General features: G+C 51.5%; 5 protein-coding genes across 5 annotated transcripts; 4 read left to right on the top strand and 1 right to left on the bottom strand.

The window, feature by feature from the left end:
* Nucleotides 1-1,556, top strand: N7458_009653 (uncharacterized protein; the record flags this gene model as incomplete). The annotated part of the gene is made up of 2 exons (XM_056913035.1): nucleotides 1-390; nucleotides 465-1,556. 2 exons carry the CDS (start codon nucleotides 1-3, stop codon nucleotides 1,554-1,556), a joined length of 1,482 nt encoding a protein of 493 aa, XP_056761884.1.
* Nucleotides 1,557-3,199: 1,643 nt separating this feature from the next.
* Nucleotides 3,200-7,352, top strand: N7458_009652 (SKI complex RNA helicase subunit SKI2; the record flags this gene model as incomplete). The annotated part of the gene is made up of 5 exons (XM_056913034.1): nucleotides 3,200-3,441; nucleotides 3,496-6,025; nucleotides 6,083-6,362; nucleotides 6,416-6,603; nucleotides 6,672-7,352. The coding sequence occupies 5 exons, from the start codon at nucleotides 3,200-3,202 to the stop codon at nucleotides 7,350-7,352; spliced, it is 3,921 nt and encodes a 1,306-aa protein (XP_056761883.1).
* A 518-nt stretch (nucleotides 7,353-7,870) lies between these two features.
* N7458_009651 (putative nonsense-mediated mRNA decay protein (Nmd5)) lies at nucleotides 7,871-11,447 on the top strand (the record flags this gene model as incomplete). The annotated part of the gene is made up of 7 exons (XM_056913033.1): nucleotides 7,871-7,960; nucleotides 8,035-8,113; nucleotides 8,188-8,648; nucleotides 8,722-8,906; nucleotides 8,998-10,868; nucleotides 10,929-11,222; nucleotides 11,278-11,447. 7 exons carry the CDS (start codon nucleotides 7,871-7,873, stop codon nucleotides 11,445-11,447), a joined length of 3,150 nt encoding a protein of 1,049 aa, XP_056761882.1.
* Nucleotides 11,448-12,411: 964 nt separating this feature from the next.
* Nucleotides 12,412-12,627, top strand: N7458_009650 (uncharacterized protein; the record flags this gene model as incomplete). Its single annotated transcript, XM_056913032.1, has 1 exon — nucleotides 12,412-12,627. One exon carries the CDS (start codon nucleotides 12,412-12,414, stop codon nucleotides 12,625-12,627), a length of 216 nt encoding a protein of 71 aa, XP_056761881.1.
* Nucleotides 12,628-13,078: 451 nt separating this feature from the next.
* vip1 (putative actin cytoskeleton protein (VIP1)) lies at nucleotides 13,079-14,030 on the bottom strand (the record flags this gene model as incomplete). Its single annotated transcript, XM_056913031.1, has 3 exons — nucleotides 13,079-13,706; nucleotides 13,788-13,874; nucleotides 13,948-14,030. 3 exons carry the CDS (start codon nucleotides 14,028-14,030, stop codon nucleotides 13,079-13,081), a joined length of 798 nt encoding a protein of 265 aa, XP_056761880.1.
* Between the last annotated feature and the right edge of the window lie 509 nt (nucleotides 14,031-14,539).

The following is a 14,539-nucleotide window of genomic DNA, read 5'->3' as shown; positions in this document are numbered from 1 at the left end:
ATGACTGCTGCACCTCCGGTGCCTCACGCCATCCCCGAGGGCCTCAATGGGGCTCCCGGTCATCTCGCTCACAGTCTGCCACGCTATCAAGCCATCGCCATGAATCCTAATCCGCCCTCTCACCCACCAATGCCCCCGCCAGATCAAATGGTTCAGAATCATCATTATCGTCACTATGCGCCGCCGCCTTTGCACGATCCTCATGCAGGACCGCCTCCCCCACCCCCGCCAGCGGCCTTGTCGTCTTTAGATCAGATCGAAGCTCGTTTGCGTCAATTGGAACACGAAGAAATGAACCGGATGGCAGCTCGGCATCATCTTCTTGCTGTGCGCAAGCGTGAAGACGAAGAATTCCGTAGAATGACCGAGAACGCCGAGGTTGAGGAGGAGGTATGTTATAGAATTACCTCAATATCCTCGAAGTGTGGGCTTATGCAGGACAAATACTAACTGCGATGATTCAGGATCTTCGGAGACAACGCAAGAGAATTAAGCGGGAGTCGATGGGCCTTGGACCTAATCAAACGATGGACTCGCCGCCGATGCGGCCAACACCACCACGTCGGTTATCCGAGACCAGCGCGGCCACGACGTTGGCCTTTTTCAAGCAGCAGAGTCCTCCGGAGCCTCGCCAAACACCGCTACCACCAGTATCACGTACACCACAACCACCACCTTCTATGCCTCCCTCTGCTCATATGCATCCGCAACCTCATCATGCTCCTCCTCCTCCGCCCGCCCCATCCCAGCACCCACAACACCCTCATGCCCATCAACATCAACATCAGCACCCAATCAACCCACACGAGGCCATTAACTCCGCGGGATCCATTCGGCGCAAGCAAAAGTACACGATCAAGAACGTTGAGGCCTGGGGCGAGCGCCACGGCCGCCCAGCAGCCCACGATCCCTCTGGCCGCGCCCTATGGAAGCGGCCCTCCGACGGAAGCCTAGTCTATTTGACTTGCCCGATCCATGGCTGTGGAAAATCCGACTTTGTCACGCTGCACGGCTTCATGTGCCACTTAACTAAGAAGCATAAAGACCGCACGCTAGGTAGCCAGTCGCGTGCGCTCGAGATGTGCGGCATAGTCTATGACCCGAATGCACCACTACCGCCGGTGCAAGCTTCCAATCGCGGCTCGATGGAAGATAGTCCGCTGGGTGGGGGTCCTGATGATGAGGGCCATGATCCTGAGCTGGACTCTGAGCCAGAGGACAGCGAAGAACCTCGCGACGAGATGTATCGGGTCAAGACCGAGGCAACAGAGAGGTCTCTTCCCAATCCAGAGGATACTCCCGCCTCGCAAGATGCCTCGCCTATACCGCCCAAACCGACCATCAATGGCTCAGTCAAACAGTCCATCTCATCTATTATTGACCGCACTCCTGAATCCGAGCCTCGGGAAGCACTGGCGTCACTGACGCCCTCTGAATCTGTCTCCCAGGGCCCGACCCTCGTGTCCTTGGAGCAGTCTGTTCCCGCAAAGCGGAAATATGAGTACTCGCCCGAGAAGGAGAACACAGAGCCAAAGGAGGGCTCTGCGACGGAGTAAATCTTGTTCTTTTATGTTAATACGGATATCATCAGCAGTACAGTTAACGACTGTTGATATTACATCACATCACTCCAGCCTGTCTGCGTGCGGCTTCAAAATGAATACGGCCGTTTCAAAAGCAGAACTATATTTCTCTTCTCAATCTTCAGCATGTCATATGTGTTCCGCGTACAGTCCATCATTGATTGATCAAGATGTCGTTCTTTTCTTCTTTCAATACCCTTTTCCTGTTCTTTATACTTCGTTGAGTACCAGATTTTCATCTTTCGTGCCGCTGCGGGCCCACGGGATTTGCGTCATATGTTTCAAACACTCTCTTGCCACCCTTTTCTCTCTGGTTGATAATCATGCTTCGACGTTGGCTATCTGCTGTATATTGCATTTGCGCATGTTCTTTGGCTGTCAGATTGATGATCTCACCCTCACAATTGTCCATACTTAATTTCATGCTGGGAATAGTTGTTAATGATATAGGAGGTCGTTGGATGTGTATAGATTGTGGACTCCTTCAAGGCGATCTTCTCAGACTAGCTAGTGAGAAGAATGAATGTTCGTACTGAATCGTCCACATCGTGGTCAAAACGATGTGTGATACTCGGTAAGTTCCGAATTACCCATGATAATCGCGCCATGTCTCCAGTTCCGTAACATGCTCATATTCAGACCGTCTTTTTTTCTCCGTACCACTTTGTCGTCTTATATCAACGCTTGGTCAAGTTCACTGAGTGTACCATATGTCATCTGTTCAGATCCTTCAGAAATCAGTGTAAGTTTATCGTCCCTTGTTGAACCATGTCAGCTCGTCGGTTCCAGCAGGGGTACCCTTGCGAGTGTCCTTGACATCAGACATCCTTGCATTCATTCGGAGAATATGTGCTATGTTAGATTAGAGAGCCTGAAGGGAAATAATCCTTGCATACCTTTCTAGGCTGCGGGCCTCCGTAGGAACACGGATTTTATAGAGAGGATGGCTGCCTTCTACCTGGGTGTGATGATCTTCCGAGTTCTTCCTTTCTCTTTCCCGATGCCGGTATAAAACTGGCTCCCAGATCACATCCAACTATAGTAGAGTTTCGATTTCTATACAGCCTCAAAATGCTTCAATTCGAAGATCTAAGACCATGAAGTCTGCTTCCCTTGTTCGTCCTAAGGAAAGCTCATTTTGGTTCTTTTGCCCAGGATCTGGGCGACTGGGGAAGAGAATGTGGACTTCTCTACTCCTGGGAGTATTAGATTGGCGATGTATCATATGGTAGAGAATACATTTGGAGTCGAAAGAGAGGCATTCATGTTGAAATCCTATAGTTGGAGGCGCCCCACACTACGTCAACCTCCAACACAAAGATAAATACTGCCCATCTATACCGCCTTATCGAAGCTCTGGCAGCGGGGAGCTTTTGGCATTTGTGCTTCACACCACGTCACTATTTTTCTCTGTCGGACCCTTTTTGCCGAAAAACCATCACTGCGACTTCATCCGAGTTGGTGTTGGGGTACTTGACGAGAGACCGAGGCTCAGCTTCCCACTTTACCACCGCTGAAGCCACACATCAATGTGGGGTGGGCCGTCACTACCGAGCTGAATATCGAGAAACCCGAAAGAGAGCCATTTGCGACTCATTGGTCCATTCTCGTCCAAAATGGCGGACTCGCTGACTTCTGCCATGGAGCAGCTGAGACTGACAGCTCAAGATATGAACCCAGACTTGGTCCAATGTCGGCTGGAGACTCCGCTCGCCGAGAAAGACACCGACACGCCAGCCAGCACCAGATCTCGCAAGCAGGCTGCCAAGAGTGGAAGCGAGCTATTGGCTGAGTTGGAGGCGGATTTCCTGACACCGTCCTCGAAATTTAGCTCCAATTGGCTCAACCAGTTGCAGAAGTATGCTTCCTCACATGTACCGCTACCTTTGAACTTAGCTAATGACTACTTCAGACGATGGGACGTACCTGCAGATACCACAGAGCTCTTCGAGATTGCCCCCACACAGACGCGAACGGTAACCCGGTTTACACGAGAGGGGCTGGAAGGACGGGTGACGGGCTATCATGAAGTGACAATTCCAGCGACGAGCGATACTGCCAAGAACTCGACCTCTTTGCTCCGTCGTCCTGCTGGCCGTGCAGAATTTGTCAGGGGTGCTGCTGGATTCTTTCCTTTCGCACCTGGTGGCTTGGATGCAGTCGAGGCACTAGCTGAAATGGAGGCTGATGCGATGACTACTGAGAAATCCCGCATTGGTGGAAAAAAGGCCGGACTCGATCGAATTATCAACTTTGGATCCGAGGGCGGACTCTTGACAATACCTCCTGGCTTTGAACGTGGCCTCACGTTCGCGGAAGCAAAGTCGAAGGAGGCTGCTGAGGGTGACGAGGAAGTTGAACATGCTCTTCTTCAGGAGGAAAGCAATCTTCAAATTGACAAGAGCGAAACTACACCCGAGGGCGATGAAACCGCTGATGGTGTCGCTGAAGATGAAACCAGTGACGAGGAGGAAGAGGATATTGACGCACTCCTACCAGTCGAGTTCCCAGCCCTCGAACCGCGCAACCAACTCCTTGCAGGTATTCAAAAGCAGAAAGGCAGGGAGTGGGCCCATGTCGTCGATGTGAACAAGGAGATTACCAACTTCAGTGACCTGGTTCCGGATATGGCAAGAGAATGGCCATTTGAGTTGGATACCTTCCAGAAAGAGGCTGTTTATCATCTGGAGAACGGCGACTCGGTCTTCGTGGCTGCACACACATCCGCTGGCAAGACAGTCGTGGCTGAATACGCCATTGCACTGGCAAATAAACACATGACAAAGGCCATCTACACGTCTCCTATCAAAGCTCTGAGCAACCAGAAGTATCGCGACTTCCGAACAACATTTGAAGATGTCGGTATTCTCACGGGCGATGTTCAGATCAATCCCGAGGCGAGCTGTGTGATCATGACCACCGAGATTCTTCGAAGTATGCTTTACCGAGGCGCCGACCTTATTCGTGATGTGGAATTTGTCATCTTTGACGAAGTGCATTATGTGAATGATCTTGAGAGAGGAGTGGTGTGGGAGGAAGTTATTATCATGCTTCCGGAGCACGTCACCCTTATCCTTCTATCTGCTACTGTTCCCAACACCTACGAGTTCGCGTCCTGGGTTGGCCGTACGAAAAAGAAGGATATCTACGTGATTTCGACCCCCAAGCGACCTGTGCCGCTAGAACACTATCTATGGGCTGGCAAAGAAAAGTTCAAGATTGTCGACTCCAACAAGCGATTCATCGAAGGCGGTTGGAAGAAGGCAAATGATGTCTTGTCAGGAAAGGATGCCAAGGCCAAGAAGGAAGCCGAAGCTCAAGCCCAGGCACAGGCACAACGTGGCGGACCTCAAGGACGAGGACGTGGACGTGGACAGGACGCAGGCAGAGGAGCTCCTCGAGGTGGCGGACCACGTGGTGGTGGAGGAGGAGGAGGAGGTAGAGGGCAGCCAGGTGGACGGGGTCAGCCTTCTCACCGCGGTACTGGTAATATTGCTCGTACTGGCCGTGGGGGTGGTCGGCAGTCCGCTGCACAGGATAAGAATACTTGGGTCCACCTTGTGTCACATCTTCGCAAGGAAGATCTCCTTCCGGGCTGCGTTTTCGTCTTTTCCAAGAAACGATGTGAGGAAAATGCGGACTCTCTCACCAACCAAGACTTCTGCAATGCGACAGAAAAGAGCTTGATTCACATGATGATCGAGAAGTCTCTCACCCGCCTTAAACCGGAGGACCGAACTCTGCCTCAAATCCTTCGCCTGCGTGAATTGCTCAGCAGAGGTGTTGCCGTGCACCACGGCGGTCTCCTGCCAATCATGAAGGAGATTGTCGAAATTCTCTTTGCAAGGTCCCTAGTCAAGGTTCTCTTCGCTACCGAGACATTCGCCATGGGTCTCAATCTGCCAACCCGAACAGTAGTTTTCTCTGGATTCCGCAAGCATGACGGCAAAAGCTTCCGAGACCTGCTACCTGGAGAGTACACACAGATGGCTGGACGTGCAGGACGTAGAGGTCTTGACACCGTGGGCTATGTGCTCATCACAAATAGTGGCAAAGAAGAGGCTCCACCCGCTGGTGCTTTGAAGAAGATGATTCTCGGCGATCCAACCAAGCTCCGATCCCAATTCCGACTAACCTACAATATGATTCTCAACCTCCTTCGAGTGGAGGCTCTCAAGATCGAAGAGATGATCAAACGGAGTTTCAGCGAAAACGCCACTCAAGCCCTGCTACCAGAGCACGAAAAACAAGTCCAGCTTTCCGAGGCCAGCTTGGAGAAAATCAAACGGCCGCCTTGTGAGATCTGTGACGTGGATCTGGCTGCCTGCCATGATGCTGCCATGGAGTACGAGAGACTCACCGCGGAGTTACATAGTGGCCTGCCCACAACTCCTGCTGGTAAACGACTCTTCGAGGTCAAGAAGCTTGTTGTGTATCGAAAGGTATGTTCTGTCGAGGGTTGACTTTCGTATACCTGAGAAGCACTAACCATGCTCTAGGATGGATTACGCACCGCTGGAGTCATCACCAAAGAGGGTGTCACCACTGGCACCGTGCCTTGCATCACCGTACTTGAAATTGGCACCGTCCACAGCCGCCGTCATCCAAGTGATATTCTCCCATTCCTCCCAAAATTCCGTCCTTACTTCCAAGAATTGCCCTCCAACGGCGCATCTATGCATCTCAAGATTTGCAAGATCCCAGTAGCAGACGTGGAATGCATCACGACCACCAGGTGCAAGGCTGGTGGACCAATCTGGTACTTGAATATTAAGAAAGGTGAGTGTTTCATCCGGATAAGATTGACCAATTTAGCTAAGCATATAAAACAGAAGCGGTAAAGTTTGCTGAGAAAGAGCTAACCAAGTTCACTTCATCGTGGCTTAGTGATCGTTGGGACGAGATCGATTGGGTCCGTATCAAGGAGTTGCAGTCGCGGGATATCATTGATCAGCGGAAGGCTCAGGCACAATTCATCCAGTCATGCCACTGCTTGCGATGCCCTAAGTTCATGGACCACGTGAGTACAAGTCCCGATCTGGAGATCACCCGAAAGCATATGCTGATCCTTCTGTTTTCCTCCTACAGTTCGAGATGCAACATGATGAATGGCAAGTGAAGGAGAACATCTCGCAATTGAAGCAGTTGATGTCGGATCAAAACCTCCAACTGCTTCCAGACTATGAACAGCGTATTCAAGTCTTGCGAGATCTCGGGTTCGTGGACGAACAGTCCCGTGTGCAACTGAAGGGCAAGGTGGCCTGTGAAATCCATTCTGCTGACGAACTGGTCTTGACCGAGCTGGTTCTGGAGAACGTTCTTGCCGAATACGAGCCAGAAGAAATTGTCGCTCTTCTCTCGGCCTTTGTGTTCCAGGAGAAGACCGACAGTACTCCGACCCTTACTCCGCGATTGCAAAAGGGGCAGGAAGCCATTATCCGTATTTCGGAGAAGGTGAACAACTACCAGGTCTTGCATCAAGTCATCCAGTCCAGTGAAGACTCCAATGACTTTGCCAGCGAGCCTCGGTTCGGTCTTGCTGAGGTGGTCTACGAGTGGGCCAAGGGGATGTCATTCAACCGCATCACTGATCTCACCGATGTGATGGAGGGCACGATTGTTCGCACGATTACTCGGCTGGATGAGACTTGTCGCGAGGTCAAAAACGCGGCCAAACTGGTTGGCGATCCATCGCTGTACACCAAGATGCAGCAAGCGCAGGAGCTGATCAAGCGCGATGTCATTTTCGCGGCGTCCCTGTACATGTAGAAAGAAGTTGGCGTGTGCTTGTCATCGAAGGGCGGATTTGGGTTACGATTTTCTGTCTGGCTATTGGGCAGCACCAAGCCACCTACTTTCATGAACATGTTGACGATGATGTCTGGGCGAGAAGAAGAGAAAATGTAACGACTATGAAATAAAAAAAAATCAAAATGTTCCAAGCTTACCTCGTATAAGCAAAAAAAAAGCGTCGACCAAATTGAAGTTTAACCGGGCGACCCGCTGGAGTGTATACAAAATCAGTGTGCGGCCGCTGATTAGCTGCGGGGCGACCGCCCGCGAAAATCCCAGAAAGAATAAATCCTGCCCCCCTCTACACTTTTTTCGACCTCCACCTCCTCCTATCGCCTTGGGCTTCTTTGTCCCTTGCACTCTTGACTTCCCCTTCCTCCTGCTCGTTCTCTCCTATCGGCGCCGGTCCGTTTTCCCCCAGGGATTTCTTGCGTGGAGTTTTTCTTTTTTCTATCTGCGATCTTTGGCGCCGGGGTGCCCAGGTGGTGCGAAACATGGACGTTACGGCTCTTCGAGACCGTATCCAGTCGACTCTAAATCCTAACACGAGTACTCGCCAACAGGCGGAGTTGGACCTGAAATATGTACGTCTGTTGCATGTTCCTGGTGGGGGGGCCGTTACCGTGAGACTTACACCCCGGGGGTTTCCCCTCTCTAGGCCGAAACGCAGCCCGGATTTATCAATGCGCTACTAGACATCCTGCAAACCGAGCAGAACAATGCCGTTCAGCTGTCTGGTAAGTATCTCAATGAGTCTCTCTTTCAGTGCCACCGACGCTGGTGTCTAATTTGCCCCGCTTCGTCTCTCTAGCCGGTGTCTACCTGAAGAACCGCATCAGCCGCGGATGGGCCCCGGTCGAAGACAACCCACAACGCGCTCCCATCCCTGAGGCTGAGAAGCCCAGCTTCCGCGAGAGACTGATCCCTTCTCTGGCCTCGACCCCACCCAATGTCCGCGCTCAGCTGGTTCCCCTCCTCCAGAAGATCCTCCAGAACGACTTCCCCGAACAGTGGCCTGGATTCCTTGATCTCACTCTCCAGCTTCTTGGCACGAATGATGCGAACACAGTCTACGCAGGCTTGCAATGCCTGCTGGCCATCTGTCGCGTGTATAGATTCAAGGCCGGCGAGAAGCGGGAGGAATTCGATAAGATTGTGGAGCACTCTTTCCCCCAACTACTCAGCATTGGACAGAGGCTGGTTGATGAGGAGAGCCTGGAGGCGGCTGAGATGCTCCGGATTGTCGTGAAGGCCTATAAGCACGCTATTTACGTGGGTGACCCGCGCGATTCTATGCAAGCACCGTACACGAGAAGCTGACATTGATTGTTTTGTTCTTATCTAGTTCGAGCTCTCTCCAGCTCTGCAGACTCACCAGGCTACTGTGGACTGGTGCACATTGTTCCTCAGAATCATCTCCAAGACTCCTCCCGCCAACGCTATGGCCGAGTCGAAGGAGGAGCGGGAGTTGAATCACTGGTGGAAGTGCAAGAAGTGGTCATATGCAAACTTGAACCGTCTTTTCATCAGGTAAGAATCGCGCACTACACCTTTCCTGTGGTCTTTTTTCTTCCGCGAAAAAGGATTATGCTGTTTACACGCGATTTTTCACCCCCACTAGATACGGCAACCCCACCACGATTACGAAATCCTCCATTCCCGATTATACTCCCTACGCGAAGACCTTCATTACCACGTTTGCCCCCGAAATTCTCAAGGGCTATCTGCAGGAGATCGACAAGTGGGTTTCTAAGTCTCAATGGCTGAGCAACTCCGCCCTCTCTTATACTTTGGTCTTTATGGAGGAGTGCGTCAAGCCGAAGGCTATGTGGGACCACCTGAAGCCGCACATGGACAACCTGATCGCCCACTTCGTTTTCCCTATCCTGTGCCAGTCGGACGAGGATATCGAGCTGTTTGAGGAGGACCCTTCGGAATATCTCCACCGCAAGCTGAACTTCTACGAGGAGGTTTCCGCTCCCGACGTTGCAGCTACCAACTTCCTGGTCTCCCTGACCAAGAACCGCAAGAAGCAAACCTTCTCCATTCTCACCTTCGTCAACAGCGTTGTCAGCAAGTATGAGTCTGCAGCCGATGACCAGAAGCTGCCCCGCGAGAAGGAGGGTGCTCTTAGAATGATCGGTTCCCTTGCGTCAGTCATTCTGGGCAAGAAGAGCCCCATTGCTGATCAGGTAGAGTATTTCTTCGTCCGCCACGTTTTCCCCGAATTCCGCAGCCCCCACGGCTTCCTCCGTGCCCGTGCTTGTGACACCCTGGAGAAGTTCGAGCAGCTCGACTTCAAGGACCCGAACAACTTGATGATCATCTACCGGAATATTCTGGAGTCTATGACTGATTCCGAGCTACCCGTTCGGGTTGAGGCCGCCCTTGCTCTGCAGCCACTGATCCGTCACGACGTTATCCGCACTTCGATGCAGCAGAATATTCCTCAGATCATGCAGCAGCTTCTCAAACTGGCCAACGAGGTCGATGTTGATGCCCTGGCCAATGTTATGGAGGACTTTGTTGAGGTTTTCTCCGCCGAGCTTACTCCATTCGCCGTTGCCCTGAGTGAGCAGCTGCGTGACACCTACATGCGCATTGTTGGGGAGCTTTTGGAGCGGAATGCCAACAAGCCTGGCGATGATGAAGGATACGGAGACTTCCTGGATGACAAGAGCATCACGGCATTGGGTGTCTTGCAGACCATTGGAACTCTTATCCTCACTCTGGAAAGCACCCCCGATGTTCTCCTGCACCTTGAGACTATCCTGATGCCTGTCATTAGCATCACTCTGGAGAACAAGCTCTACGATCTGTATAACGAGGTGTTCGAGATTATTGACAGCTGCACCTTCGCCTCCAAGTCTATCTCGCCAACCATGTGGCAGGCATTCGAGCTGATTCACAAGACCTTCAAGGCTGGTGCCGAGCTGTACCTGGAGGACATGCTCCCAGCTCTCGACAACTACGTCTCCTACGGCTCCGACATGCTGGTTCAGAACCCGGCTTACCTTGCTGCCATTGTTGGCATGGTTGAGGATATCTTCCGTGATGACAAGGTTGGTGGCGTTGACCGTATCTGCGGCTGCAAGCTGGCCGAGACTCTCATGCTCAACCTCCGTGGTCACATCGACCAGTACATTCCTCTCGTCATTGAGTTGGCCATGGCCGTCATCGATGCTGGCGAGGCTCGTACCAAGTCCTACCGTATTCACTTGATGGAGATGATCATCAACGCCATCTACTACAACCCCGCTCTCAGCTTGCAGGTCTTGGAAGCCAAGGGCTGGACCAACAAGTTCTTCAGCACCTGGTTCTCCAGCATTGATCAGTTCCGTCGTGTCCACGACAAGAAGCTGTCAATTGCTGCTATCAGCTCGCTTCTGACGATGAAAGCGGCTGACGTTCCCGTGAGTGTCCAGCAGGGCTGGCCTAGGTTGCTGCAGGGTGTGACAAGATTGTTCCAAACCCTGCCTGCTGCTCTTAAACGTATGTCTTCTATGATACACGCCGTACTTTAATTCTCTTGCTAACAATGTTCATACACAGTGCGTGAGGAAGTTACCCGGGAGTCTGACTTCACTCTCGACGACGAGGGTGACGAAGACGACGAGGAGAACGACTGGGATGGAGAGGTCGAGTGGAACGAGGAGGAGGTTGAGGAGGCCCTCGAGGGTGACATTGCCGATGAGAGCGCAGCTTACCTCGACTTCCTCAACAAGGAGGCTCAGAAGTTCAGCCAATTCGCCGATGACGACGACGATGAGCTTGACGAGGAGAGCCTGCTTGAGACTCCTCTCGACAAGCTTGAGCCGTACGGCATGTTCAAGCATGTCTTCCTGAGTACGTGATAAATCATATCTTTTGCCATTTTGAGCCTTGCTAATCTTTCCTATAGGCCTCCAGTCCGAGCAACCCCAGCTCTACGAGAGCTTGACCAAGGTCCTCGGCCCCGAAGAGCAGCAGATCCTTCAAGGAGTGTTCCACGAGGCCGATGCTAAGGCGCTGGCTGCTGCCAACGCCGAAGCCGCCGCTGCAGCGGGCATGCAGTCCAACGGCAACCAATAGATCAGAAAGATCGAGTGAACCCGTATAACTTCACTCGGTTTTTTTTCGATCGGGATCCTTTGATTTTTCCCTGCCGCCTCACGAGACATATGCCCATTTCATGATGTCTTTCCTCCCATTGTTTAGATCATGCCCGTTTCCCCCGTCTATATCTGTCCATGTTTCGTTTCCATTTTCTGTTTTCTTTTCCTTTTACTTTCCGTATTATGTCTACCCTGTTGATGTGCTTCCAAAAGTCCCCATCTCCCGATTCCTCCCTCCCCCTTTCTAATCCACCTCCACTGCACAGATTCCCCCAAAGACATCCTCCATACCTTGATATAGTACATCAGTCATGCTATCATTACTGAGTTCAAACATATTCTCTCTTTGTAGTTGGTTTGCTCCGCAAGTAATATCACCTCGTCGATGATTTCATGGCCCGTTGTTGCGTGTATATAGTGAAGCATGTTGCACATCCATGCCACGTGACGAGTATCATGCAATGATGTCATTCCATTCCTGGCCCCAGTTACTGCTTCAGCATTCAACATGCCACATCCGGCATTCTGGGGCAAGCCTTTGGACGTATCTTTAGGAAGAATAGTCAAGGATAATAGCCATGGCCCGTCTATGTGGAACTTCCAAACCCGAGTCAGCCTGATTTCCAGGCGAAGCGGTGGGTAGTTTGAACGTCATCATGATGGAAGCCCCCAGATACCAGGTTTAGCACTGGTCACGTCAGATAGTTAGACATAGATACTGAACATTCTTAAAGAGACGTTGTCAGAACATCTTCACAATTCAAATCATCTTGCAGAATTATATACCGTTCATCATTCACATCAACGGAGAAATCAAGGTATTTACTGACTCAAATTACGCCTATCACCTCGACAAACCGCATCTAATCATCCCATAGAATCCCAATCTACCAATTTCTCCAAAATCCAGATCATCTCAATTAAACACACTCATCTCCAACATGTCTGCCCCCTACCCAGGCCGCCAATCTCCAGAGCCAGAGACCCAATCCGGCGCCCAACAGCGCGATCCGCCCTCTCACGGCAAGCTAGACGGGGGCGCATCGACCGCACCGGAATTTTCATACGAGAAGCCCGATCAGAAGGCACCCGTGCTGGATGGGAGTAACCCCAAGCACCCACTGGAAGATATCGAGGCGGCGAAGTTCAAAAAATGAATTGGGGAGGGCGATCTTGTTTGTCGGTTTGATTTTCGGAATGAAGGGAGGCGAGGTAGATGATAGAGTCTTCGAAGCATAGAATCAGTCTTTGATAGGTATGAAATTATGAATTACATGTTGTGATTTGGTTTATGTTTGAAGTAAAATGCTATGGTAGAACTACAAGACTAGAAGGCTAGCGTTAGTGGATATTACTGTACGCATTGGACACTCATGAGAATCGTGTATGTTCATTCGGTGACTCGCACTCAAGTACTACGAACTAACTAGCCGCAGAGTGTAGAATCATTGCAATCATAATCTCGTCCCAGAGAACAAAAAAGGCGATTGAGGCAGAAAGTCCCATCATCAAGACTTCAAGGCAAGTGTCATGTAACGATGAAAATCATAGACATCAAAATAAAAGTACGCCAGCGCGGGGGTAACCATCAGATCCTGTGAGAGCAATCTAAGCCTTAGGCTCAGCAGGGGCAGCAGTACCAGCCGGCCCAGAGGCAGGCACAGTCGCGGGGGCAACGCCAGCAGCCTCACTGGCAGCAGGGGCCACACCCTCAGTCTCACCACCCTTGCCCTGCTTCAGATCGGCCAGACGGCGGGCCTCGTTGTGGATATCGCGCACCTGCTTATCGGTCTGAACGTAGAAGTCACGCAGCTTCTGGCCGGAGGGGTGCTCGAGAGCCTTCTCAAAGTACGAGCTCAGACCGCGCCAGCCCGAGGCAGCCTTATCGGTGATCTTGTAGCTGTCGTCAATGCCGCGGGCGCGCTCGGTCGCGTTCAACTTCTTGTCAAAGTTGGACAGCGCCGAGGTGAACTTGGTCGAGAAGCCGTGCTTCTGGTCCAGAGCGATGGCCTTCTGGATCGCGCCATCGCTCACGACGTACCCGTGCGCCAGGTACTCGGCGATAATGCGGGAGCGGGGCTTGTCCTCCTGCGCGATGTCGTGCTCCTCTTCCTTCTCAGTGGATGCGCCGGTGGCGGCTGCACTGGCCAGAGTGTCGATGCTCTGCGCGGCCTCGACGCGTACAGAAGAGGGGCCCAATTGGGTTTGGTCGAGCAGTAGGGCAGTCTTAGCAGCTCTGTATGAAATATTTTCTGTTAGTACTTGTTGGATAAGGGGGCTATGGTGCAATCATGAAACGCGGTGCGGGGTAACTTACGCCTCCTTCTCGAAAGTCACACTGGCGGACTTGGGGGCTTCGGCCTCGGAGGAGACGGGGGTGACGGACAGGCTGGTGATCTTTCCACTGTAGTAAAGTTTTAGCGAAAGGGTAATCCCTCAATGGGTTTCTCATTGCCAGGCTCTGAGCTCTTGCATACCAGAAGCTGAAGAAGTCGCGGACCTCCTTCTCGGAGGTCAAGTGCGAGATACCAGAGACGTGAACGGTGGAAGCGCCAGACATTTTGGTGAACTTGGATTTTGTAAGAGTAGAAGTAAAATCAAGGGAAGGGAGTATGTTGAGGAGTGGAAATGCAACGGACAACCTGGTGAGGTCAGTTATTTATCTCAAGCCTGCGCCACAGGTGACGTAGGGCGGGGCTGCACCGCCTCATGTCACTTGTGATCGAAGTGGACACACCATCCTTTGGAAAAGCTTCCTGTGCTTGAATAGTTCTAGGCAGAATGATTTGGATACAATAATAGTATTGACTAGATTCATTATACCTATATGACACGTGTTCCATACATATAGCGAAGATACCAGGGAGAGTTTGTATCCAGAGATGCTTTCCCCGGTTCCTTTGAAAGATCTTTTGAATTGTTTTACGAATCGTCGTCCTTGATGGCTCGAGCATCATCATTGTTTATCTTTCAAACTGGTGATGGATAAGACTATCTTGAAGTTTTCGATTTCTCGAACCAATACTCCTTACACTTGTGGTGTTGTCGCTAATGTAAACAAAAAGAGGG

Source organism: Penicillium daleae (assembly GCF_028827525.1).
Source record: "Penicillium daleae strain IBT 16125 chromosome Unknown utg000008l_segment0_segment0, whole genome shotgun sequence".
Taxonomy (NCBI): Eukaryota; Fungi; Ascomycota; class Eurotiomycetes; order Eurotiales; family Aspergillaceae; genus Penicillium; species Penicillium daleae.
This window is presented reverse-complemented; position numbering and strand designations above follow the sequence as displayed.